The sequence below is a fragment of the Fringilla coelebs genome, assembly GCF_963513975.1.
Source record: "Fringilla coelebs genome assembly, chromosome: 6".
Classification (NCBI taxonomy): Eukaryota; Metazoa; Chordata; class Aves; order Passeriformes; family Fringillidae; genus Fringilla; species Fringilla coelebs.
In genome coordinates this window covers 55,333,164-55,360,104 of record NC_140034.1, presented here as the reverse complement: position 1 = coordinate 55,360,104, position 26,941 = coordinate 55,333,164, and the positions used below count along the sequence as shown (strand labels likewise).

Sequence of the window (26,941 nt, the reverse complement as noted above, 5' to 3'; positions counted from 1 at the left end):
ATTGTACCAAACACAGCAATCCTACAGACACTGAGAGTGTTAAGGGGCCTAAACAAAGTGTAATTAATTTCTTCCTTATATCTTCTGTATATATGATCCAGTATGCTTAAAGCAAGGTTCTGCTCATGGAAATGAGACGAATTAACATTATTTGAATAAATCATGTTAAGCACTAAATTTTTTGTTTCATAGCAGTACCACACAGATAATCCAGCATTTTCCACATAGGAGTTTGACATAAACAAAAAATCAAATGCAGCCACTCACATTCTGCACAGTATTTCTACCTGAGAGGTTTAAAGATTCCTCAGAGGAACTGCTTGTAAAGCTGTTGTCAAAGGAACTGGCAGGGTTTGCTACCTGAGCTACAATAGCAGATAATGTGAAGAACCTGAACCACATGCTACAATTCCAATTAGGGAACTCAAATCAGGAAAATAAGTAACTCCAGTAAATGCCATAAACATGAGATGACAAAATGCCTGAAGAGGCAAACAAAAAGTGGTCACAGTTCATATACTACAAATTGGAGCCTAGTCAATCTTCCTGTCTTTCACCAGAGACAAATCAGGAGAAGCAGAAGGTTTCCTAACATCTCTTTGAAAAACACGGTAGGTGAGTTTTTCTTTTTTCTATTTCTTTACTACCATCCTTAAGAACAAAATGCTCAAACCTACAGCAAAAGCAAATAACTTTCTGAAAAGCAAAAAGACTACCAGCTTCTAACAAGAAATTATTCTCAGTCTTTTTGCTAAGCTGCACATGAAAGCTTATGTCAAGAGTTCCTTTTTTTTTATTTGCTTTGTGAGTGAATCTACTTGGTTGCTGAAAAGCTAACACTGTATGTGTTAATTGGAAGCATTTGTGAAAACTAATTAAAATTGTTGTGCTGCAATCGTGCTTCAAAAAAGGTTTTTTGTATCAAATCCTAATAAAGATCCGTTCATCTTGTACATGCCTTATTTAATCCCTTCAGATGGATAAACAAAGAACATATCAGTTGTATCTTAGCAGAGAGGGAGTCAATCTAAAGACATTAATTAGGAAGCATGGTACTAGTTATCCCTGGATAAAACTCAAAAGCATGCATGTCCCTTCAATACTAAACCACACCACCGCTGTTTCCATGTGACCATTCCCTAAGGAATTCATCTCCCCCATCTTTTTGCTCTCATCAAGACTATCCTTCCCTAATGGTGTGAAATGGACCTGATATTTGATATGCACTAGCACTCACAAATCCCTCTGGAACCAGCTGGGATCAAATACATGTAAAATTCATGAGTAGTTGGATGAGCTACATCTCCATTTCCTCTTGGCTGGGTCCACACCAAGGTAACACCTATCCTTATCAAACAGTGCCTTATTTTTCTCCACCCATCTGCTACTTTGGTTTTGGAATCCATTGATCCCATTGCTTTGACTTGCCCTGTAATGAACAAAACCAGCAGGAGAAGCAGGGAACACTGTCACCGTGGTATTTTCTGAAAAATCCCTTTGCCAGGACTTCTTATCCTGGGAAGTTGAGAAGCCTCAGAGAAAAATGTAAATAATAACTATCTGATTGCTTCTCCTGTGTTTGGCTGCTTTGGAATGTGGTCTGGACATTGTTTACCAATAGGTGCATGTTTGATTGGTTCCATGTGAATTGTTTTGACTCAATGACCATTTACGCTCCAGCTGTGTCGGGACTCTGGAAGCAGTCACGAGTTTTTATTATTCATTCTTGTTAAACCTTCTTTCTAAAGAAAGTATCCTCTTTCTTTAGCATAGTTTTAGTATAGCATTCTTCAAAATAAGATCATAAAATAATAAATCAGCCTTCTGAGAATATGGAGTCTCATCTCTCACCTCATTCTGGGGACCTCACAAAGACCACAGAACACCTCTTAAAGGTTTTTCACTGAAATCCTGTCATTCTCCTCACTAAAATCCAGTCATTTCATCCTCTTCATGAACACTTTGTGTTTCATTACTGCATGACCGACCATCATTAAAACTCTCTGTCTGAAAGCCTAAAATATCCATGATCTCAGTGTTATCAGGCATACATGATTGGGATTTGCCACGCAGCAAGTGAAGACATCCTGTGAGGACAGAGCCACGGCAGCTCCCAGCCCAGGGAGCACTGTGCAGATGGGTCACTTCCAGCTCTGGGAGCAGCTTGGCTCAGCATCTTGGGGCAGAGAATCAGGAGCAGCTTGGCTGAGCTCCTCAGGGCATGGTACCAAACCCCCTGAGTTGGTTCATGCACAGTTACCTCCGGTCTGCTGTCCTGCAACTGCAGTTCAATGCCAATAGGGCATTCTTAAAATGCTTCTAACTATTCTCTTTAAATCTGCATTTTAATAACCACAGTCTTTTAGTCATATGAGAGGTTGCTCTGGAGCTCAAGCCTTTTAATTGCTGAAGAGAAGGCACTTTTACAACTCCTTAGCATCTGGCCATCAGAAATAATTCTAGGAATTAAGATGACAAGAGCAGCTTTGGTGAGAGCTGTTCAGCATCTGAATTAAATAAATACAGTCAGTGAGGCTCAGCTGGGCTCATAAATCAAAAGTGATTATGTTTACATGCCAAAATGCAGTCAACACTTTTTTAAGTTTTAAACTTGTATTTCTGGCTTGAATTTTCAGTCACCTTAAACCTTTTTAGCTAGTGTAAGAAAAATATTCCTGAGGTTGGAGATTTTGAAACCTAACTGGACATGGTCTTGGGTGACTTGTTCTGGCTGACCCAGCTTTGAGTAGGTGGGTGCGACCAGAAGGTCTTCAGAGGTCACTTCTCACCTCAGACAAGCTGTGACTCTGTGACAGAGTTCACATCTGCCTTGGAGCGGATGCATGCATTTCTTTTGATGCAAACTTATCTTCTGATAAAATAGGCAGACACAGAACAGAAATTACAACACTGAGTAGATGGTTTGAGAGCAATACAGGAACTGAGGTACGAGTGATTTGGCCCTTCTGTGAGCTTGCAACATACAGTCATAATTTTACAGAATCTGATTTTAATAACAATATTATTTCAATTTCCTAGACAAAATGATACCTTGCCAAGAAACTATGTGCATGTTTCTGACACTGTAAGGTCAAGGTTTTTGAAACAGATGTCAAAAGCTTGACTCCTTAGTCCTTGCTTAGGTCATTGAGTAGAAGTTTCCTGATTTTCACAGACCCGCCAAGACCGAACACTACAGCATCCAGTTGAACCTGTTGTGAAATAATGGGACAGAGCCTGTTTCATTGTTCATGGAACTCTGCCTACCAGTAACTAAATAAAGTAATAAAACACTTCCGCTTAAAATCTATGCAACAGCAGTTAATAAATACCAATCAAGCTGTAGCTGTTCTGTGTCACAAGTCTTCCAACAGCAACAGTTTGGTAAAGAAATTGAGCTTTGCAATTACTTGTTTGCAGATGGTAAATGAGGAAGCATTAATGTGAAGGAATCTGGTGATCTTACACACCACAGGCTGTTATGCAAAGAACAAGCTGTGAGCCTTTTTATGTGAATTCTCCATACATAATTCAAACAGATTGCAGAGCCTGATGGCTTTTCTTTCATAAACAGGGATCTCTGTTTAAAAGTACATCTGAAAAACATTTTTTCATGCGGACACAGTCAATGGTGACCAAATACTTTGAATATTACAACATTAGAGATACTAAAGGTATCTATAGCTCTGCCTGCTGGCAGAAGAACTTTCACAGGACTGTTAAGGGCTTGCAGAGAATTTAATTTTTTCATATTTGTCCAGGCCTCACAAAATGTTGAGGTCAAAAATTACTTACAGTAGAATGAAAATAAACCTACCAAATACAGACAGAGGTTTCTACTGCTGGTTGCAACTCTGCCAACTTCCCTGTAACAGGAACAACAGTTTCTGAAATGTTTTTAAGGCGGGTCAGAAACAATAAGAGGTTTCTTTGAATATGAAATCTCTGCCTGAAAATCCACGTGCTGACTAAGCAATGAATGTTGATGAAATTCACCTTAGTGCTTTTCTGTTAAAAGACTAAAAATAGTTTGACAAATATACCATCTGACTGCAGCACTAAAAGGATTTTGAGAGATCATCTCATCTTTTATCTTGCCCCAACACATAGAGAAATTTGTTCCAATTAATCCTGACAGAAGTTTGTCTCATCTCCTTTTAATTTTACTCAGCAAATATTGCCCCATGTTCTTTATAGATGGACCAAAAGAAGCACACTATAAAGACAAATATATTAACAGTATACCTCAGTCTGTTGTCTGGCACAGTTAAAAAGCACAAACCCCAAACCTGCAGTGATTAAGTCTAGATATTTGCATTTGCAACCATAAAAATAACTTTCTTCAGGCTAACCACTAACAAGAGCCATAAGCCATAAAACCAAAAAACTGGCATAAAAGACCTAAAACTCTTTCTGCAACTCTCCACAGACAAGATACCTTTTCCTCATAAATCTAAAGACCAAGAGCTACTCTTGAGTAACAAGCCCCTTTGAACATTCATGAATATTAACATATTTCTGATGGCAAATTCATTGTAACAACTTTGCTTTTCAAGCTGATATTTCAGGATGCCCCTGGGACAGGGGAAATGGAATGACAGATAACACTATCTCCCATCACCAAGCTGCAAGAGAATCCTCCCACGAGCAATGCTGGATAGCCACACCAGCAGCCTGCAGGGGGATGATAGCTTTAAGGATTTGGCAAGACACAGAGCTGGCTCTAAACCCTATATAGTCATCAGTAACATTTAAAAACTAGCTTTTATACAGAACACAGAAAAACCATCCAAATTTTCTCACTGCCAAATCACTTGAAGACTATCAAAAAAAGAGCAAAGAACTAGTTTGAGAAAAAACACTTCAAATGCAAAATTGCAGGAGGAATTCAGGGAAGGTGTTAGGATATAAAGCTATTGATTTCAATAAAAGAAGGAAAAATAAGTAATTTAAGTCTTAACAGCTAAACCAGAAAAAACATCAAATATATCAAATCCCACCAAGGACACAGCTGATTCAAGGAAAAGTTTTTTACAGCACTTGAAAAAAAATAAAATCAAAATTTACTGAAGTCAGCTGATTAAGAATGAAACTCATCTACCACCTCAGACAAAAAGTCTACAAGTGTCTTGTGATTTGCACTGAACTCCCTTCAGAAAGAAATTAATTTGGTTCTTTAATGTATTCTCAATGTTAAAAGGAATAATAAGATGACAGGAATTTGTAACTTGCCTAATAAATATTCTAGACAGTTGTCACAGTACATAGAGTTCCCTGGATTTTAAACTTTTTTTCCATGTGTATATCAAATCTGGATGAATTATTACTCTGTTTATGGAAGCCAAGAGATTGAATTCATTGTTCATGAATTCTGGTACCATATGATACAAATAATTTCACCTAATGTAATGGCATCAAGAAGGATGGGATACATTATGCATCTAATTGCTCAATAGCATCTAAACCAATGAACACTTCCCTGTTTCCATGTGGGAGCTTACAAAGGAACATAAATCACACAAGTAATCAGGCTTAAAAAATACACAGCTGGCTGCATGTCTAGGTGTTCAAGTCCATAATGCACAAAACCGGACAGTTCTGAGGGTTAGATACTTTTCAAAAGGGGACTACATTTTAAGTGAGATTTTCTTGAGCAGACTTGTTTCCATTTTAGCATCTGTGCCAGTAACAGCGCATTAGCAAAAGAGCCTACTGAAAGAAATGCCAAGTAAACACATTGAGGAATCTGGAATCTGATGCCAGGGACAGACCTGAGCAAGCAATATAATTCCTCAAGTCTTCCCCATTGGAGCTGTGACTTTGCATATATTGGAGAGGCATTTATTTCCTACAGAGGAAGGCAGAAACATCCTGCATGGCCCCAGCACCAGCCTGCTGTCACTCCTGCCTGTCCTGGAAAGGCTCACCCGTTCCAAGCAGGTCCAGCCCTAGCACTCCTGCTCCTGCTCGGCAGGCACTTCTGCGCACTTCACTCACAGAAACAAAGTTTTGTCTCCTGGCGGAGATGAAACAGTTGGAATCAGAATTGTGGTAAAGTATGTCCTGCAGAACATTTACAGATAATTCTGACTAATTTTTTTTCCAGAAGAATGCCAGACAGGGCATTGGTGGTGCTTCATCCTACCAAACAGATGTGGAACTGTCAGGCACCTATGCAGGTACTCAGGATTACTGTACAGTACCTACAGTGACAGGCCAAAGATCTGTTCACTACTCCCTTCAAAACTGGCTATTTATTCTCTATAATGCATGTATTTCTCAGCTGTCACTAGTTAATCCCCTTTTGGGATGCTACTGAGTTTCTGGGCTGAAGCTTAGTCAACACGGGTTTTGCTGGTAATAGGATAATGCAGGCAGTTTACTCCTCACTTTCAACAGTATTTTTAATCAAATTATCCAAAACTCACAGAGAATGACCTTCCATTTCTAAAAGGACCCATTAAAAAATAGAAACATATTTATTTTACATTTACTGGTGCTTTTATAGGTCTTTATCAGTCAGGAAACCACGGAACAAGTAACTGATTACACAGGTAACTGCACGTGGCATCACATTTTAAAAATAAAGTACAAAGGCAGAGGAAACACTTTTCCCTTACCACTGCCATTTATATAAATCACAGGAATTCCTTCTGTAATGGCTATGTATGGCACAGACAGAAATGCAGTTTCACACTGACACAAACTTTTAAAAATGATCAGAATCAGAAATCCACTTAGTTCAACAGGGGCAGGTAGGGGAAGTTAAATGTGCAGAAAGCCTGGATCTGATAACCAGACAAACCTGCTGTGTTTAAAAGCTTCTGAGTGTGGAATCTAAACTGAAATAAAATCCAGCTCCAGCACACAGATTTGCTAACTCAGGTTGTATCTGGTATAAGCTAAGTGATCATTGTTCTATATTAAATGAATCACCCCACTAGTGCTCTATTAGGATGGGGAAAGACAGCCAGAATAGCAGTGGAGCAGAGTCCATCCAAAGAATTTAGAATTTTCTAGAAAATATTCTATATGAACTCTAAGCCACAGGGTGCACACAACACTGTGCAACACCATAAAAATTCATGCAATTTTTGAAATATGCTTTGTCATACTTTAAAGCCAAGTCTTGATGTATAAGATCCTGAGCTAGATAAATCATCCACTGCTGTTTTTCATGTTACTTTGATAGCTTTGATAATGCAAACCCAGGAAGTCAAAAAAGCTGTTAAACATGCATCTTCTTTTATCGTTTTACTAAAAAATTCCTCTACTTTCTTTCTTGCTGACCTGAAGCTGATTGAGCTATTATGCAGTAATGCACAGCTGATTAAACTCAGTTTGATATACTCTGAAGCAACAGGCATATTTTTCTAGGGTACTTTCCATTATAAGGAAAGCTGATTAGACCCTTCTTTTTTTTTCCATTTTACTGCACCCAAGTAATTTCTATCAGTGTTTTAAGTTCAGGGCCAAGTTCAGATGGTTAGATTAACAGACCATTTTATTAATTCACCTTCCCTACAGTTTTTCTTTTTAGATATTTCAAAAGACCCCTGATTTTCTAATTTTTGTGTGTTATTGAAAGAGTGGTAAAAAGAACAAATATTGGACATGTCTAACCTGTGCAGAGCTTGCAGTATGAATTACAGACCTCTGGAAGTGACTCAGGCTCAGTTTTGAAATCCTCTTCCTGGTAGACTCCATTGGCTCTCAGATGGGGGCTCCAAGGAGCTGAAACTTTTGGTGAGAGCTGACAGGATCACAGAGGTTCCAGTTACCTCCATTTGGGAAAACAATACTCTCTTTCAGTGATGAACCACTTCTAATTTGAGGAGATGGGCTATGTGAGCAGACCTAACACCACTGAAGGACTGGATTTCTTTCATTTGGTGGTAACCCTCCTCTGGACTAATCATACAACTTTATGGATAATATTTTTCTATGTCACAAGAAAGAACTTATTAATGAAAAACTAAGTCCTAGAAGTCAGCTCCTTTCAAGACTGGTCCACAAATTAGAAATAAAACTTAAAAGCTTTAGACATTTGGTAAAGATGGAGTACTGACATAAGGACAAAAAAGCTATAGAGAAAAATAAAAGTAAAACAAACCCTAAAACTTTTTAAGCAGTTGAAAAACCATTTTTTTCCCTTTTGTTTTCAAAAATAATTTTCAACTGAAAGCTTTCGTGTACCTAACCTTCTTTAGATTTAGTATCATGCTCAGTTTAATCTTAGCATCATTTGAGAAAGGCAGCACACCAGCAGCAAGAGCTGTCTGTGATGGAAGCTTGAACACTAAAATTATTGTACCATTCTCACCTCAGGGACTATGACTGCACATCTGCAAAACCAACCAACAATCCCATTCTACAGCATGCAGTAAAACAGTAATTTTGACTGCTTTGCACTGGATTTACTGATCTGGCTCCTGCAGAAGTGCTCCTGCCCACATGATGTCTGAAGCTTTGCAGAGTACTCCAGGCTGCCGTATTTCCACCTGAGAGAGAAACACCGAGCAGTTCCCGTGCTCAATGTGTTTTCAAGGATATGAACTACCAGCATTCCCTGCTATCAAACTCTTCCCAGAGCTCCTACTGGGGAATACAGTTATAGAGGCATTTACTCAGATTTCAGGAGAAGAGTAGATCACTGAAAGTTTAGTTGGAGTTACATAAAATACTGTTCAGGGTCAACTGAGTATCAGGCAACCTGTAAAGTTCTTCTGTATCACTGTGTACAACTGATCTTTTCAGGCTTGTAGGGTGAAACTTAAGTACAAATCCTCTTATTTAATCTGAAATTCTCTTCCTATGATCTGTATGATCATTCTGTGCCCACGTGTGATGACGCTCCTTTTAACAAGCCATTGAGGTTTCCCCTAACTTCATTATTTTGTGATGTTCTTCTCCTCTGAGAGATGCAATTGCTGAAGCAGGGAGACACATTAAATGAAAATTTCCTAAGTCAGATGTTAGATGCTGCTTATTTTAGATAGCTCTAACAGTGTGCAGACCTAGACAATTAAAAAAAAATTTTAAAAAGGCAAAATAACCTTGACTATTTCTCTTGCTATTAGTCAGTCTTTGGGCTCCCCAGGAGAAAGGAATTCTGCACAAAGTCTTTGCTTCTCAGTCAAAAAAAAAAATCTCCCTTTCTTTCAACCAACCTATCTTTTTCTTATTTTTCTTTTTTTTTTTTTTCCCTTGGCTATGCTATAGCTGAATTTTTCTGGTGAAAAAGCTTTCCTAAAGTCTATTTTTACATATTGGACTAATGCTCTAAGCCCAGATGCCATAAGATTTAATCCTAGAAGAACAGGAGCCTCCAGAGTCTAGCAGGTCTCCCTCTTGGACACAAGGCATTCCAGATGATGTCATTTCACAGCTTCATTCAGTTCCTGCCCTTTTACAGAACACTGTGAAGCACAAATAGCATTAATAAAAATTAATTGTGGAACACATTTTGTCTTTGCCTGTGAGATATTAACCGTACACACAGACACAACTTTTGCCTCGATATTACTTGCATTTTATCTATTGGTGTGTGGGGGAAACTGGTAAAGAGAAAAAAACCCATTTTTTCGGAAACGGAGATACCTGATGAGAGAACACACAAAACCAGACCCAGTGCTACTCAGTTTCACTTGCATGTTCCAAACTGGTTGTCAAAGCCTATGAACTACCAACAAAGAAGTTTCAAGTGCACAAATATCACTGAAATGTAATCCTAGACATTTCATATAAGAAGCAGACCACGGGGAGATGTTTCAAACTTGTTGCCTGTACAGTAATAATAACACTGGAAGGCAGGGAATCACAGTCACTTATTTGACTTGGGAATGTGAATACATTTTTCAAGTACTGACACTGCAATAAAAACCAGAAATCATTGTTTATTTGCTGGCAGAAAAGTTGTCAACTTGTTTATTTGTTGACAAATAAGTTGCCACTTGTTTCTCATTTTAGAAGACCTTGCCATTCTCCTTCCACTTTGTGTACATGAGCAAAGCTTGAGATTAGGTAGGAAGAAATAATTATTTCATAGTCTGTAAGACTGATAGATCATCTATTTAGCCACAAAAATATCTTTAGGCTTCCCTAAATTTCACCATAATTTGATTAGCTGTGCAGATTTTTTTTTTACTTTCATAAAACATTAATGCTCTGAACATCTCATTTCTTATTTATTTTTTACTTTATTTTTCCAATTATTTCTATTTCTACTACATGCAAATCTGCTGGTATTTGTACTGCTTGAAAAGATTGCTTCAAATAGAAGGTGGCAGCTTTTGAAACATTAAACAATGATTAGACAGGCACTGGGCCAAAGGAGTGTGTTAGAGAGGAGCAAAGGAACAATGCAGCAGCCGATACTGAGCTATCTGGAGAAAACTGAAAGCACTTAGCAATTCCATCAAGGTTTTCCCTGCTGCCAAACAAAAACAACAATGATTCATGCTGCCATGTTATTTAGCATTCATCATGCTTCTGAATTACTCAGTTGAAAGTTCGCACTGCAGTGCAGACAAACCCCTTTAAATTTAATGAAAGACAATTTGTCCTTTGAGTTGGCACCAAAAGACATCTACCATTGCTCTCAGATTATGTTTGAAAGGAAACTAAGAAGAAAATAAAAATAAACCCATCATTTTATTCACAAACTCCATTGCAAAATGCCATAGGGATGTGGCAGGAGAATTCAGCTCCACACAGGTCCCCAGTCAGACAGCCAGGAGAGTAAGATTTGCCCAGTTGTGTAGGAAATTGGCTGCAAAACTTACCCAAAATCTAGACACTTGTGAAAATCAAAAATAACATTAAGGGTATTTATATTTTCAGCATATAGCCTGTATCTCCATCCACACAAACTCGTGCACCCCCAGACTCTCACAACAGAGTTCCACAAGTGGTGATAAGAACAACTCTGGTCACGGAGGCCCAATGAAAACAAAACTGTTTTTTTTTCCAAATAAACCAGGTGAGGAAAAACAAGAGGGAATTCTCACTCTCTCACAGCCTAACCCCTAAGTCCTCATTTTTCCCTTGTTTCATTTTTGCATAATCAAAAATGAAAGTTTTAGCTTTTATTCATATTCATCACATTTTCCATAAAGTTTTAAACTGACCTTCGCCAAAGTTTTCCCAGGCTGCCAGTTGAAGCACACTATGTTAAATAGGTTGCTTTTCCAGGGTGAAAGGAAGGAACACCATTTAGTAACATCCCCAGAAATCAGTAGCATCGAACAAGTGAAGTCCAGTAATTTAAAATTTGGCCATTGAATATACTTTGAGAACACTTTTAAAGAACTCAAAGCCAAACATATCCACAAAAAAGCAGGCCAAAAGAAAAGCCAACATGAACTGTTTTAGTTCTTTTAGAATTCACATATCCTTTGTTTAAATGTTTAAATGTTCTGTACTTGAACTTTAGACTTAGAGTAGGTTCCACAACGCCTTTAAAAGATCTAGCAATGTTATAAATATGCCTTTGTGTGGTGACCAAAGATTAATCTGTAATGTATTAACATGTTTTGCTAACTGATTTTAATCATTTAGTGATATACTTGAACGCTCTTAAATTCTTCTTCAGGCAAATCTCTTATCATGTCTAGGATCCTTCAGCACATCAAGAATTCTAAGGTTCTATCACAAAGAAATTGAAGTGTTTGAAATTATCAGCTCTGGAAGGAAGTGTTACCACTACTTAAAGTTAAGAACTCAGCATTGATTCTATGGAATTTATCTTTTTATTCCTTTTTCTTTTTAAGAAAACTATGCTTGGGTTGAGAGGAAAAGGTAAATTTTAATGAAGTTCATTTAAAAGGCAATTTTCATTTCTTAACGTTCTGTTGGACAAAATCCTTTAACTCCTTTGTCTGACATTACAGAGTATTTTCCCCACACCCTGTCAAACTCTTTCAATTATAAGTGCCATTCTTTTGATAAGGAAAGAGAAAAAAATCCTTTAAGAAGTCTTTCAGGCTCATAAGAGCTTACATTACTGGAATATTTCAAATACAATTTCTGTTGAAGACTCCATAGGAAAAGACGTCAAAAGGAAATAATCTGATCAAAGCAGAGTATCTTACTGACATCAACAGATATTGGCACTTCTCTTATGAATGTTTTCCACTGCACCAAATCTATACATGTGGCTTCTGCTTGAATTTAGTGACATGTGCTTCAGAACATAATCAACAGAAACCATTCAAGCATTTTTGAAGGCAAAATAATCTGAAAAATGTGAGAGGGGGGAAAAAATGGGGAAAGAAAAAGGTTTTTCAACCAAGCAATTTCTCAGAGCTCTCTAGAGATTAATTTTAAGGCAAAAATCACAGTGATGGTACTGAGAAATGTACCAAGGTAGTATTTATGTGCTGGCATCCTCAGAGTCAGGATGCCGGCAGCCCAGAGCCCCTCCAAGGCACACAGGGTGAATTCCGCCTTACTACCAGAAGAACTTAAACCAAGCCTGTTCTCAGGGAATGTGACTGCAGCCTTTAAGTGTGGTCACATTAGGCTTCTGAATCATACCTGACACAGGTGATGCTATTTTCTGTAAATTGACCCAAATAATTCTTCCAGAATACCCCAAAGTGACAGTGTGCAGCTATTTATCATCACCTAGAAACTGGAACTGTAATTAATTAATCTGTTTCAGGCTTTGCTATGAGCAGGAACATGGGGGCACACATGAGTATGCTGACACTAAGGGCTGTGTCATGAGAGGGTGGTAGGACAGGTGTGGGGATGGAGGATAAGAACACTCTGACAGTGCATTGCACCACTTGTCATTCAGGGGACACAGCAGATGTGGAAGAGAAGTGCAGTATGAACTGGCACACTGGGATTCAAGGAAAAACAGAGCCACCATGAAACAAGGTCAGTCTTCTTAATCTTTGTGTGCTGAATCTGACACAGGAAAAGATATTCATCAGACTGCAAATGGATCAGGACTTGACAAGCTAAATTACCTCACAGATGGAATAAAAGGTAAGATGACCATACATTAACTTTTGGCCCCTGTTGGCTAGGGAAGATTCAATTCATAGCATTATCTGAATGCTTGAGTCATAAAGTCTGATGTCAGGAGACTGCAATAAAAGCTCTGCCCTGCACAGCTGCCCCCTGATGTGGCCAGTGGTTCTGCTATCAGCTGGCACACACATTGAAATGTTGCTTCTCCAGCCATACCAACAGACTGAACTATGGTGTATTGCAGATGATTAGAATAACTATTCTGCTGAAAGGCCACTTTGTCACTGCCAGCACCTTTGGAGCAAATAGAGCTTCCACAGAGGCAAATGGTCTCACAGCATTGGAACTCTCCTAATTGCCCAGAAAAGGAAGGCTAAGGACCTTCCACTGGAGGTATAAAGGAAGGAGACTGTGATGGTTCCCAACATAAAACTCCATGCTGGTTATCAAACAGCTTTCACACAACTATAATGACAGACACAAAATCTTGCCTCCAGAAAGGGATGCTATCCCTGCCCCACTCATGGATGGAATGTGAGTCCTTGAATCTGATGGACTATGGAGTTCAGGCATGGGGGAGTAAGGAAAGCTGCATGAAAGGTATACTTCATAATTGTTCTTAAATGAAAGCAAAAGAAAATGGAAAAACATGTATGAAAAGGAGGCAACGTATAGAGAAAGGAAGAAAGTGGGAAATTATAAAAATATGCCCAAAAAAGGAAGGAACATACTATTACTGGGGGCAGAGGAAGGCAGGGAAGGATGATTCAGGCAGGAGTTTAATTACTGCAGCTAGAAGCAAGGGAAAGCTGAATGGTGAGAGGGAGGACATGGAGGAATGCAGTTCGTGAGAAAGTGCAGTAAATATTGGGATGGAGGAAATTCTAAGAGGCATGGGTACCCTGGAATTTGAGACCATGCAGAATGGAGACCCCACCTGAAGGACACAAGCTCACAAAGAAGGATAAGTTGTAGGGATTGGGAGTGAGGAAGTAAGCATTCAAAAAGAGCAGACTGCAAGGGTAGAAGGAGACCAAGGAAAGTGGCTGAGACAATATAGACAAAGGAACAAGACCATCCCTGGATGAAAAGAAGAACGAATGAACACAGGCGGAGAAAAAGGTGTGAAGAGTCACAAAAAAAATTTTAAAAACCCAAAACAAAACAAACAACCTCCTCCCAGCAAACAAAAACAAACATAATTTAAAAAACCAAACCAAAACAAAACCCACCCTAAACCAACCAACCACCACACAAAAAACCAAAAAAAAACCAAAAAAACACACAGGGGGCAGAATAATTGGGACAAATGGCCTTATTCATCAGCAGTGTGTTTCTCTTCTCTGCTCTGCTTCACACTTCATTTTGATATCCTACTCCACAACCTCTCCCTTTTAAAGCAGGAATCAAATTCATTGTCACAAGGACTGACAAGTAAGGAGACAACAGTCCACAGCCAATCCAGGACATCATCTTCAGGACCCAGTGTCCTCATAAAAATCTCACAGTCTATTTCTATTAATAGTTCATATTTTTTCCCACCAGAATTCTGAACTGCATGGCCAGGACATGAATAAGAAGAACATTATGCTCTAACTTCTGGGGGCAACTGGAACAGATGGCCAGAGGACAAGGGTTTGCCTCCGGTTATTTCCTTCTTCTGTCTTTTCAGATGCATCCACAGAAGCTGGCACACGTCACTGCAGTCCCAGCAGCAGCACACAACATGTAGCAGCAGACATATGCTCAAAGAATTGCCTTCATTAATTCAAGTTGCACCCCTAAATGTTACTAAAGTAAAATGCAGAGTTAGTAACAATAGCCAAGATTTTTCTCAAATCCACAACGGGAACAGATTTCCTGTTCTATACATAAATCTATGCCTTTTAGCATTTGATTCCTAAACAGCACTGCACAGCCCTCTTTTCATGTCAATCCCCTGTCAACCCTTCTGAGCTTCTATAAAGACTGTGCTATAATGATTTCAGCAACAAGACGATTAACTAATGCAGAGAATCAATCTAGGCAGATAAAGTAAAGCCTTCCCAATGCACAAACCACAGCCCAAAAATAAATGCAGATTTGGATAAACGTGGCCTATTTCCTTGGTTTCAGATGTTTCTGTTTGAATTGGAACTTTCCTGACATGCAGGTAAGGGAAGAACAAGAATCCAAACAGAGAGAAAGCAAGACCAAAGGTTTTCCCCAGGAGATTGCTATCAACAGGTTTTCCATAGCTGTATGATCTACAAGTAAGCCATCTTCAAACTAGGCTGTGCTATGAAATCAGGCATGCATTTGAACAGTAGTCTTGAGTTCATCACTGCTTTTGTAAAGGAAAAAAAATCAGACAATTTTCTATTCCCAAATATCTCTTAAGAATTACAACAGAAATACAACTTTTTAATGAAAAGCTCTGGATGCTTTTTGAGAAGTTTCTTTTCAGTCAGTGTTTTGAGGACAACCTCTAACAGGTGATATGGCTGCACCTGACCCACTTTTTACCAGCCTGTGCTAATTCTCAACACTGCAAGACATAAAATTCACGTCCTGTTATATCCAGCATTATTACTGCAGTTCAATAGCTGTATTCATAGAAATCTCAGGCCAAAATGAGAATTATTACACTGAACATGTAGGAATATTTAATTCATAAGTAATACTTGAAGGAAAAGGAAGGAACCTTGCAAAATCTGAGCCTCTACTGCAATATTATTAACTGTAATGTGAAATAAAAATGTCCTAGAGCATGATAATTACTGCTATAGTATGAAATTTTGCAAGGCATGCTCTGGACACGCTCATGCCCACTGCCTCCCCATGAAGCTGAACTCATCATGGCTAACAATTAGTTTTTCTAGAGAGATTTCAAATCATCTGAAAATACCTTCAAGGGGTACTTTGTAATGCAGTGGTGCTCAACACCAGCAAAAAGACTCAAAAGCCAAACCTGGGCTCCAGTGGCACAGCGGGTCACCACCCTGTCCCCAGAGGGCAGGATGCCACAAACCAGGGGAAATAAACCACAATGCCAGTAGTGTACAGCTCAGGCAATGCTTCTGAATGTGTTTCTGAGGTCAAATTAAACACCAGCAGTCATGGGTGTGATCACTTAAAAATTTTTAAGCCTCTTCTTTGAAAATAAAAATAAAATTATGCTGCTTTTTAAGTAAAAAAAATAGAGAATAATTATATTACCAAATTGTAAACTTACATGTACCTTATCTCTGCAAAACAAACAGCACTACTGAGGAGAATGAGAAAGATTCTGATCTGACACTTAAAAATACAGTAAAACACCTGAAATCTGTGCAGTTGCTTAGTCACCAACATGACTAAGACCTAAATGAGACACAAATAAACAACACTGATATTTTACTTGTTTTAATAAAACTCCTGTTCTCATTATACAATACACAGGTGGCCACTGAAATGTGCCTTTTTTATCCTTCAATTAAATTAAATTCCACTACGAATGCACCTATCAGCATATATTAAACAATGCAGAGCAATCTGCATCAGAATTCCACCAGAAAAGATGGTGTGGTGAAATACACACATTAAGCCATGTAAACAGCTTTATTAAATAAAAAAATCAAAACTTTAGGACCTGCAAAATCTATTTTCTACTTTGAAATGGCACACACATGGGTATCTTCACAGTTTTCTAACTGCAAACACTTATTTTAAAAAAGGGAAACTTCACAAAGAGATTAATTGAGGTCTCCAAAAGCTTAATTGGGAACTTGAAAAACTGCACTGAGGTTTAGGGAAAGTCATAGATAATTTGCTTGACATCCCTTGAAGTACATGAAATAAAATGCTATAGCACATATTGTTCAGGACAAATGTACAGACTTTGGCCCTATACTTGAATTAATGGCTTCTGAAATCATCCTTCTGGAATTTGAAAAAACCCATCTTTTCCAAAATACAGGTCTACAGAAATTTGGGATTCATTAAAACGTGCCCATTTGGACTCTGCCAGCTCTCTGGTCACACTTTTTCTTTCTAGTCACTTCCCACAGTGTGATGTCTCCTGCATGTGAAGCCCATGGCTGTGGCAAACAAAAAGAAATCTTCCATCATGTTAAGAGAAGCTGCCATCCCTGGCAAATGTTGCAGAGTAAAAATACCACTTATAATTAGGATTCTGACAGATCCCTGTGAGAAGCAGAGCTCGAGCCCACTGTAAGCAAAAACCAAGTGTTTGCCCCCTCAGGTAAACATTACAGGGAAACCCAGAGTAACCCACTTATCTTACAAACAGCAACACTTGCAAGCTAAAGAGCTACTAACAAAAACATAGAATGACACTAAATATAAAGGATTCATCTCAGCAATGCTAGAAGGGAGAAGAAATGGAAAATAGAATATTGTAAAAGGAAAAGTAAATTTCAAAATAAATATTTCAAGATTTAAACTAATAGTAGGAAAGCCCATAAATCATCTTTACAATCTCTCCCATTCCAAACATCCATCAGCTCCAAATATGTGCCTATTACCAGGTCTTCAGCATACATTATGGGATAAAGAGGACTGTAGAAATCTAATTTAATACTGCAGGGAAGAGATGCCAGAGAAAGGGTTAGAGGAGTAGCATAAAATCCTGTAGAGGGTTGAATTTTTCTGTGAGACTAACTATAGCTCTGCACAGTGTGATTTTCTATAAAATGACATGTAACACCAAGCCAAGGCAGCCAAACCAAACGTTACCTTCCTTCAATTTCTGTCTCCCTGCTTGGGGCCAGGAACCCAAGGATTTAAGGCACTGGAGGGTAAGAAAGGCAAGCCTAAATAAAAGGCACAGCAAATCATTAAAATATTATACAGTACAGTAATAACAAAAAATGTGGCTGGACAGGTCTTCCTCAAAGATAAAGTAGTTCCTGTGATTTCTGTTCTATTTCAGGTATGAAATAATGAAAAATAATAATTTGGATAAGTCTGTAGAGCACAATGCAAAGAGTGTTTGTTAGTGAGCTCATCACAGTGAGGACAGGCTCTCAGAAACACTGGTATTTCTGACATTGCTTTGCAATCTGCCCACTGCAATAACTGCCTGTAAACCATACAATATCAGACTCAAACTCTAGAAGCCACTTTTTCTCCACCAGACTATTTCTCTCCTTTTATGTCTGTTTGTGGCCAGTTCATCAACGTCCAGAGACCTCAGGCTCTGCAGCAGCAGCAGCTACTGAGATTCTTTGAGTTCCCATTTGAAAGGCGCAGGAGTGGATTCACACAATCACAGTCAAGTCCACCAGTCAAAGCTGTGTTTCAATGCTGTGTTCTTTCTATCAAATTGCCAGGTGTTGCACAAGGTAAAAGACAAAACTTAGGTCATAGGCCTACACCAAGTTGTGTTTTGTGTGTACTTCGAAGAATCAGGATAGCAGGTTTTCCCTCATTCATAGTCAGCAGAAGAGGATATGATGACATGCATAGCCCGGGGTGGGGAAGGGAACTTATTTACTTCCTTCCCCATAAGTTTCTTCTCTGTACAAATCTGAGACACATTTGTGATCAGCAGCAAGGCACAGGATTTAGCTACAGGGATATAGCCAGATAACAGCAGTTGTGATGGCAAGGGTAAGAGAAGCCGTTTGTTCAGCTTTTTCCTTCAACAAGATAAATTTCGATTCTCCTTGTATTTTAGCAGTTCAAAATTAACCCCCCAGCACAGCAGAATTTTTCTCAAGGTTCAGCATTATGTGCTTTTTAAAATTTCATCAACTAAAGTTCCTAGAAAATAAGACTTGCAAATAGTGCCCAGCATGGCCTCATTGACAAGCCTGGCAAGCACTGAACCATCAGAGATGGGCAGTGCAATCCTTCAGATCATGGAGAGCAATATCTGAGTACAGAAGCAGCAAGGTAAGTGCTGCTAAAGAGGAGTGGAGAACTGGAAATCTAAATGAGAAGTGTAAGAAACACAGAAAGACATTTTATACACAACAGAGAGTACACATGTGGAACCATACAGTGGAAACAGAAGTGCAGAAACCATATGAGCTTGAAAACACTGAAGAACTAAGAGCAAAACTCGCTAGATCTAATCTATTGCTACATTCAAAACTCTGCCTACCAGACTGTTGGAATCCAGGACATCCCTCTGGCTGTCCTGGATTGCCAGGACCCCTTCCAGGGGGCTCAGAGACCCTGGCACAGAGCCCAAGACACCTCTGACTTTGATTATGACCCATGGAAAAAGTTACCAACCTTATAGGAAGATCTGCAACCCACGAAAGTCTAATAATAATAATTCGTCTAAGATAATAATAATTAGCCTAAGAATAATAATTAGTTTGTCATGGGGTGGAAAAATAGATTTTTGGGGCTTTTAGAATGGGGGTTCAGGAAGCAAGATGGAGGAATCTGGGCATGTCCAGCCTTTCTCCTTCTTCTTGACCTCCATGTTCTGCTGTGATGGTGGCACTTTTGGATTTGGATGGTGGCACTTCACTGTCTAGCATGGTGATAGGTATTGGGAAGTTATGGTAAATAATGTACATGTAGTTTTTAGTATAAAAAGATGACACTGCCCTGAGGGTGTCAGTATGCCTCTCTCTGACCTGCTGAACAGACCTCGGCAGGCCAGAGAAAGAATTTCATGGATAAGAAACCATAAACAACCTTGAGAACAAGAACTGCAGAGCTCTGACTCCTTCTTCAACTGCTGGGCTGGGTAAAGAGACTTTCTAATCCATCTCGGGGTCACTGTGAGCAGCAGCAGTCCCAAGACCCGACGCCTCAAACGTTCCCTCTTTTGTATGCACTTTTAAACACGCCCCACTTGTGCAGAGCTCAAGACAGCCCAGCAAGAGTGCAGGATGAAGAAGGGAGAAAACCCACTGATAACATGTGAAAGGCCAAAAGGATGAGCAAGAGCCAGAATACAAGGTTTCTCGTGTACAATCCAGCCTCAGGGCAGGGAGGGGGAAGAAGCAAATCTCTTACCATTGTTACTATTATCATCAACGAGGATGATCTCCTTGAGCAGATGAGCGGGAGTGCGGTTGATGGCCGAGTGGATGGAGCGCAGGATCACTGAGAGCGCCTCGTTAACGAATATGAACACAATGCTGACCTCGGGAAGACTCTCAGGAAACGTCAGGTTCCTGCACCTGAAGGGAAAGGTTGAAGAAAAGAAAATATGTAAATTTTAGCAGTCACAATGGAAACGAAAATTATTTCAGAGAAATCTACCCCCAGTTGTAAGAACACATTAAAAGATACAGAAAGAACATCCTGCTACTGAAGCTAAGACAGATGGTGCAGCCAGAAAAACCTCATAAAAAAGTGGAAAACTTATCTATAAGCACAGTCAAGGGGTTTAATCAGAAAGAGGAATACTCTCATAACATGGTGCATTTTTCTTTCCTTTTTCAAAAATAGATATTTCAGCCACATTCCAACTTGCTTATGGAAACAGCAGTATGGAAGTGCTGCCCACAACTTTAAAACTCCTTAGGGTTTTATTGGCGTTTTTATTCACCTCCTTCTTTCCAAAAAGGATTCATATCTTTCAATTATATGAGTAGAAAGCCCTTTTACCACTTTACCTTTTTAAACTGTGAACAAAATATTTGCTTTTTAATATAGCCAGAATTTGAGTAAAAGGAATTATTTTTCTGTGAAACTTTTAGTATTTTAATGCAATTATTTCTGAACATCAATTAATTCTACCTTTGTCTCAGATTTGAAACTATATACTAGGATGAAATTAGGCACAGGCTGACTCAAGCAGCATTTTTAGATAGCCTTTGTAGATGGAAATAATTGATGTTAATGCTACCTTCTGACAACATTGAGTGCCCATCCTCTCCAGATGCTAGTGTTCACTACATCCAGGAACCCCTGAAAACTGTGGAAAGCATAACTAACAGCAAATGTTTTGCATACAGAAAGCATGGATAGATTCAGCATTTTTACATCATGCTTGAATACGACTCCTTAACTAAATCTGTTCTACAGTTCAAAGAGAAAAATTCTTTTAGGATTTTGTATTTTAATTTGTGTAGCAAATAAATACAAAGAAGTATCACAAAAGCATCCCTCTTCATGTTCTGGATGTTGTACAAAAGTTAAGTTCAACCAAGATGATCAGTTTACTTCTCTGCTTTTACAGGTTCTGAATAAAGTGCATAGGACACATGACACCCAAGCCAACTGAGATAGCACAATACTCAAAATTCAGCTGGTCAACCAATTCTCTAAATTCAGTCACTGGCTTCAAAGTGATGGAAATCACATTAAAGAAGCTATTTAATATTTTAGGTACTTTTCTCTCTGTCAGCACAAAAAAGAGTTGTAAGGACATATAAAACAGAAAATAGAGTCTAGGAAAAGTACTAACAGTTCAAGTCTTAAAAAGTGTACAGTACATTTTTTAATAACCTGGTTCATACACCTTTTAGAAACAAATATGAAACCTCATTTTTGCAGAGTTTCCCAGCTTTTTGTTCCATGGCATCAACACCAGAGGGAAATAATTAAAATGGTGTTTGGATTTACTGATTCCCACTTGTGGCTTGATCTTCTGTGACACAACAAACCAAAACTTTCTTTCCCAAATCAGTTTGTATTTTGACTGGTGTTTTAATCCTCTATTCATTGGTAAGACAGCTTTCAGCATCAGAATAAAAAGTTTTCTTTAAAGCATCCAGGAGTGGATTTTATGCAAAATAAAGCACTAGCATAAGAGACAAGGGGAGTTTTTTTTTTTCCAGAAGAACTGCAAAGCAGCACTGCTTTTCTCTTTTAGCCAGTAGTGCAGGAGTTAAAACCTTCAGGCAGGACAGAGGAAGCATGAGTTCAGTCTTCCCTGATCTCCCCAGAGAGCCAACCACTAGCCAGCTTGGTATGATTATTTTCAGTCCCCCTTTTCAGGGTCATTCCACTTTCTGTGGAGCAATTAAACTAAGCTGGAGTGATACCAAGTCTCTTTAACCTCATGTTTAGGGTAAATCCCTTGGAGGAAGGACCTGCAGCACATGTTCAAATGGATGTTCATGCATTTAAAACCCTAAACTCCACTCTTTATGACTATATCAAATCTTCTAAATTATAATGCCACAAAAATTCTCATGATCACTTTTTTCTTTCTTTTGCAAGATATTTATTATTTCCTTTTCACTAGTGACGATTTGGCTGAAGAAACAAGTCATTTTCACAGAGCCTGCAAGTCAGGTGTCAGGGCAATTTACTATACACACAATCACAGGATGGATGAGTTGGAATGGGCCTTGGGAAGGCATCCTGTCCAAGCCTTTCCTTAAGGAGAGTCCGCTAGAGCCAGCTGCCAAGGAACAGCATTTTCCTGCCACAGCATATTCACACAGGGTTGGGATGCCTCCAGTGATGGAGACTCTACAACCTCTGCTTCAGTTTCTGCCCTTTGCCCCTGGTTCTGCCTCTGAGCAGCACTGAGAAGAGCCTGGCTTTGCCCTCTTTGCAGCCTCCCTTCAAGTATTTACCTTGATGACACTCCCTCTAAGCTTTCTCTTCTCTAGGCTAAACAGTCCCAATGCTATAGACACACATTGTGGAAATCGTGTCCTCTGAACAGAGAGAGACATAGCTGTCCCAGGATTCTCCTGGGAAGCTGTGAGAAAGCTCAGAGAAAGAATTAAAAAACAATTATTATATCTATTTCTGTAACTGTTTGTCACTGTCATATTTTCTGAAAAATTCTCTTTGCCCAGGAGAGAAGCTTTTCCTGAGAAGCTGAGACGCCTCAGAGAGAAATGAAAACAATAATTATTTAATTGCTTCTCTTTGTTTAGTTGCTTTGAAATGTGGCTTAAACATTGTTCACCAACTGGTCATTGTTTGATTGGTTCTATGTGAATTGTTTTAACTTAATAACCAATCACCATCAGCTGTGTTGGACTCTGAGGAGTCAGTCACAAATTTTTAATTATCATTCTTGTTAAGCGTTCTCTCTGTATCCTCTTTCTTTAGTATACTTTTAGTATAGTATTCTTGAATATAATATAATATAATATAATATAATATAATATAATATAATATAATATAATATAATATAATATAATATAATATAATATAATATAATATAATATAATATAATATAATATAATTCATATCATATCATCATATCATCATATAATAAATAATAAAATAATATATCAGCCTTCATAAATAATAAAATAATAAATCAGCATTCTGAGAACATAGAGTCAAATTCTCATCTCTTTCCTCATCCTGAAAACCTCACAAACACTACAACTGTTGCTTACAGAAATGGTTCTCTAGAGTGTGCTATTCAGAGTTCACCAATAGTGTGAGAGAAGATTCCTAAAGGCTAATCAGGTTGTAGGACCATTGTTTCTATAAGAACTGTAGATTTTTAATAATAAAGTGTCCTTTCATGCCTTCTGATTATGGAGTCTGTATCACCTTTGGCTGTCCCCAATACCCTTTGGTGATAACACACTGGTTTCAGATCTTCCTAAGGAGAAAAGATAGTTTCCACACCCGCCTCCTGTACCCTAGAGTGAGTATTCTGTTCCTTAAAAAAAAGATCACCTTCAGTGATGAACAATCTCTGAAAGCCCTGCCCAGATGACTGAGTATTTGAAATAGCCATAAATTTACTTGGGCTGAGCACTGTCAAACCTGAGGCAAGTCTTTGACAAATGTGAGTTTCAGGGACCATCAGGTCTAAGTGGCCTTTGACAAAAGGATTTCCAATGTGCATATTTCATGCTCAGAGTGGCTGGAAGGCCTCTTTACTTATATTCACATAATAATTCTTAAATACTAACACTCAAATTTTTCCAAAAGATGATCCAGGTCATTGAAGAACAGACCTGTTCATGCCAAATGGTGTGTATGCATCCAAATTTTGTAAATTTGTCTTCAAATACACTAGTTAACAGGTTTAAACCTACTAAAATAATCCTCAGTATTATCCTTTAAAGAACCTACAATGCTTGTGATTTTAGTGATGTGCTTGCAGACAAAATGAACAAATATAAAATGGTCCAGCAAACAAATCTACAGCCAATGTATCTTTTAGCTGTCTACCCTAGGCATATTAATATTTGTTATCTTCAGCCATAACAATGCACAAAGAAGATAAAATGATACTCTAGCAAAAAAATGAAACTCTATCTGGTAAGGTATGGTACCCACTAAATAATTAAGAAAAACGGAGAGATTTTGGAAAATACTTTCAATGGCAATAAAAGTATATTGAAAATAGTTCAAAGAAGTTGCTTCCTTAAATATTGGTGGGGTTTTTTTCTCTTCTGTCAATTAAGCTGAGATAAATGTAAAATATACTATTGCAATAAGCTAGTGACAAATTATATTCCAAAAAGGTTCTTGATTACCAAATAGCCCCCAATACACTACTTCCCTGCCATAAAGCCATGTATAAACTGACATGCTCAAACAAAACTTCTGCTTCTGATGAGTCTTCCATCCATTTAAAAGAAACTATTTGTATTGATTTTCCCCCCCTTCATTCATTTACATCTTACATATTTGCAATTTTTTATCACTCTGGCCAAAATTTTTAATTGCTGGCAACTTGTACGGACAAGAGCAAAGCTTTTAATTCTGTGGATGTAATTTGATTCCTTTTTGCACTGCCATGCCTTAAAAGATAACTACAGATGACACAAGATAATAGAGGTAGACTCCTCTTTTGTCTAAATTCTTTAGTCTTTTCAAGACTAATTTTCAAGGAGGATACATTCCTGAACTGAGTTCACGTTTTCTTTTTTTTTTCCCCCATTCAGACTCATTCATTATCTTTACGTCCAGCTCAAATTCACTTTTTGTTTCAGTGTCTCTCTAGTTTTTAAAAAAACAATTTTTCCTCCCTACATAATTTTTCATATCAGCTGATGATGCTAAAAATGACCTACTTTTTTTTTTTTAATTTAAACAAATCAGAATTAATTCAGCCCCAGATCCTGCACAGACTGTAAAGCACTTGTGCATTTTCACAAGCATGCCAAGTTTTATTAGGAATAAAATTCCATAGTGATAGGAAAGAATAAAAAAAGCCTACAGAGAGGGAGAGGAGGTGTGTATAAAATATGCTGCAGGGGTGGGGGGAAGAGGAGAGGGAACTGTATGGATGGCAATCTCAGCTCCACAAAGCTCAGAGAAGGGAGCGGTTGCGTGGCAACCACAAGGTGCAGGTGCCAATGGCAGCCCCGCCAAGGGTGCATCCCCAGCTCAGCTCGGACCTGCCTCTCGCACAGGGAGGCTCCTCCCAAACTCCCAACCCACCAGGCACACAACTTGTTCCAGTGAATTGCAAATATAGATTCCAAATGGCAGTTACAGCTGTGGTAGTGAGAACCGCTTCAACAAAGCTAAAAATTACTGCCAGCAGCCCACTCCACTCAATTACATTGGGCTAATAGCACTAAAGCAGCAGTTGCCATGGTTACCAGAAATTTAGAGAGAGAAACTCCTGGTGTTCTATTTCAAGCACAGCTCTGATAAATGGAGGGCAGCATACATTATGAAGGTCCTTTCAAATATTTGTCCACAAGACAACTCTATTCCTCTATGCATTGTGATAATTCAATTTACCCAGTCATTAGCCATTAAAATTAGTTTAGCACAACTATGCATTATGGCAGCAAACCAAAAATTATTTCCTGTATTAATAACTTATCTCAGAGACCGTCTACAAATATGTACATAGGTATGAACTCAAATTATTTTCAGCAAGCCTTGAAAAACTTTCACCAAGAGTGTAACACCAAACAATAGCAAAAGCCCATATTTTTGTTTAGAAAAAAAATTGTTGCATACATTCCACTTTTGTTTTGGTGGTTTTGTTGTTGTTGTTGTTTTTTGTTTAATACAAAATGCACTCAAGATGTTACTAAAAATGTTTGGGGTTAAAATGTTGTTTTAGGAATATACATGGGAGCAAGTTTAGGTCCAACAGGATAAGAATTTCTCAGAAGCACAACCAGAAAAAGAATTGTACTTTCTTCAAGCACTGGTAACATTTTGTCCACAGCCACAATGACCAACAGAAGTTCAAAATACACGGGAGTAAAACAAACCAAAACATTCTGGCATAAATTAAATAAGTAGCAGCAAAACTCTGGCAAAAGAACTGAGTACTGCAATGTCAGCAATGAAGAGAGATGGGAAGACTGATTTGGTGATAAGAATCTGATTTATTGTGGGATTCAAACACTTATATACTATTTTAGGGGGGCTAGTAATGTTTTACTACAATGATTGGGTTAATAATCACATAAACAAACATGCATTTTAAACATCTCTTGCTTGCAGAAGTCTGATGTAATTTCCTTTTTCTGGTAAACCCGTCTGATTGAATCTTCTTGCAATCCTCAAAGTTCTGTGCGCTATTGCCAAGGCATCTTAGTATCAAATATCTTATGTTAACCATATCCAAAGTCCATCATCTGTCTTGAGTCCCCCAACATTCCAATGCTGGAAGAACTCCTGCACTACTTTTGTATTTATGTTTATAATTTCATTGTGTGATCATACTCCATTTTTCCTTTTGCTATGATCAGTATTTTAAGTGCTACCTGAGCTATACTAACGATGTTGGCATTGAACAGCATATAAAAAGATCTTCTTTTCCTGTACAACTGTACATCATCATTAACTTGGGCTATTAGAGCAGCCTGAAATCTGCAGCAGATTTGGTATCACTGCCAGTGACATTAAACACTCCTAGAGCAGCCATTTGAGGAGGTACATCTCAACAGGAAAACTGAAGCTGAGCTCAGAATCCCAGGGGGTGGCTGCTCAGGCAGTAAACACTGCTGCTGGGAACCACTCTGACACCAAAGGTGAGATGAGAAAAAGAAGAATCAGAGGTAGAGGGATAAGTAAAAGAGAGCATGAAATAGGACAGCATTAAAGATTAGGTATTTAACAAGAATGCTGAATACTTTTGAAATTTTAGGACTTCTGTCCAAAA

At 38.4% G+C, this 26,941-nt stretch overlaps 1 protein-coding gene across 6 annotated transcripts in view; it reads right to left on the bottom strand.

Annotated features, from left to right (window-relative positions):
- Window positions 1-26,941, bottom strand: part of GALNT18 (polypeptide N-acetylgalactosaminyltransferase 18) — a 223,764-nt gene that overhangs the window by 90,889 nt on the left and 105,934 nt on the right. For all 6 annotated transcript variants that reach the window (XM_084207122.1, XM_084207123.1, XM_084207124.1 and 3 more), the window contains one exon: window positions 19,942-20,108. In XM_084207122.1, coding sequence (XP_084063248.1) covers window positions 19,942-20,108 — 167 coding nt within the window. The remainder of the gene's footprint in view (window positions 1-19,941; window positions 20,109-26,941) is intronic.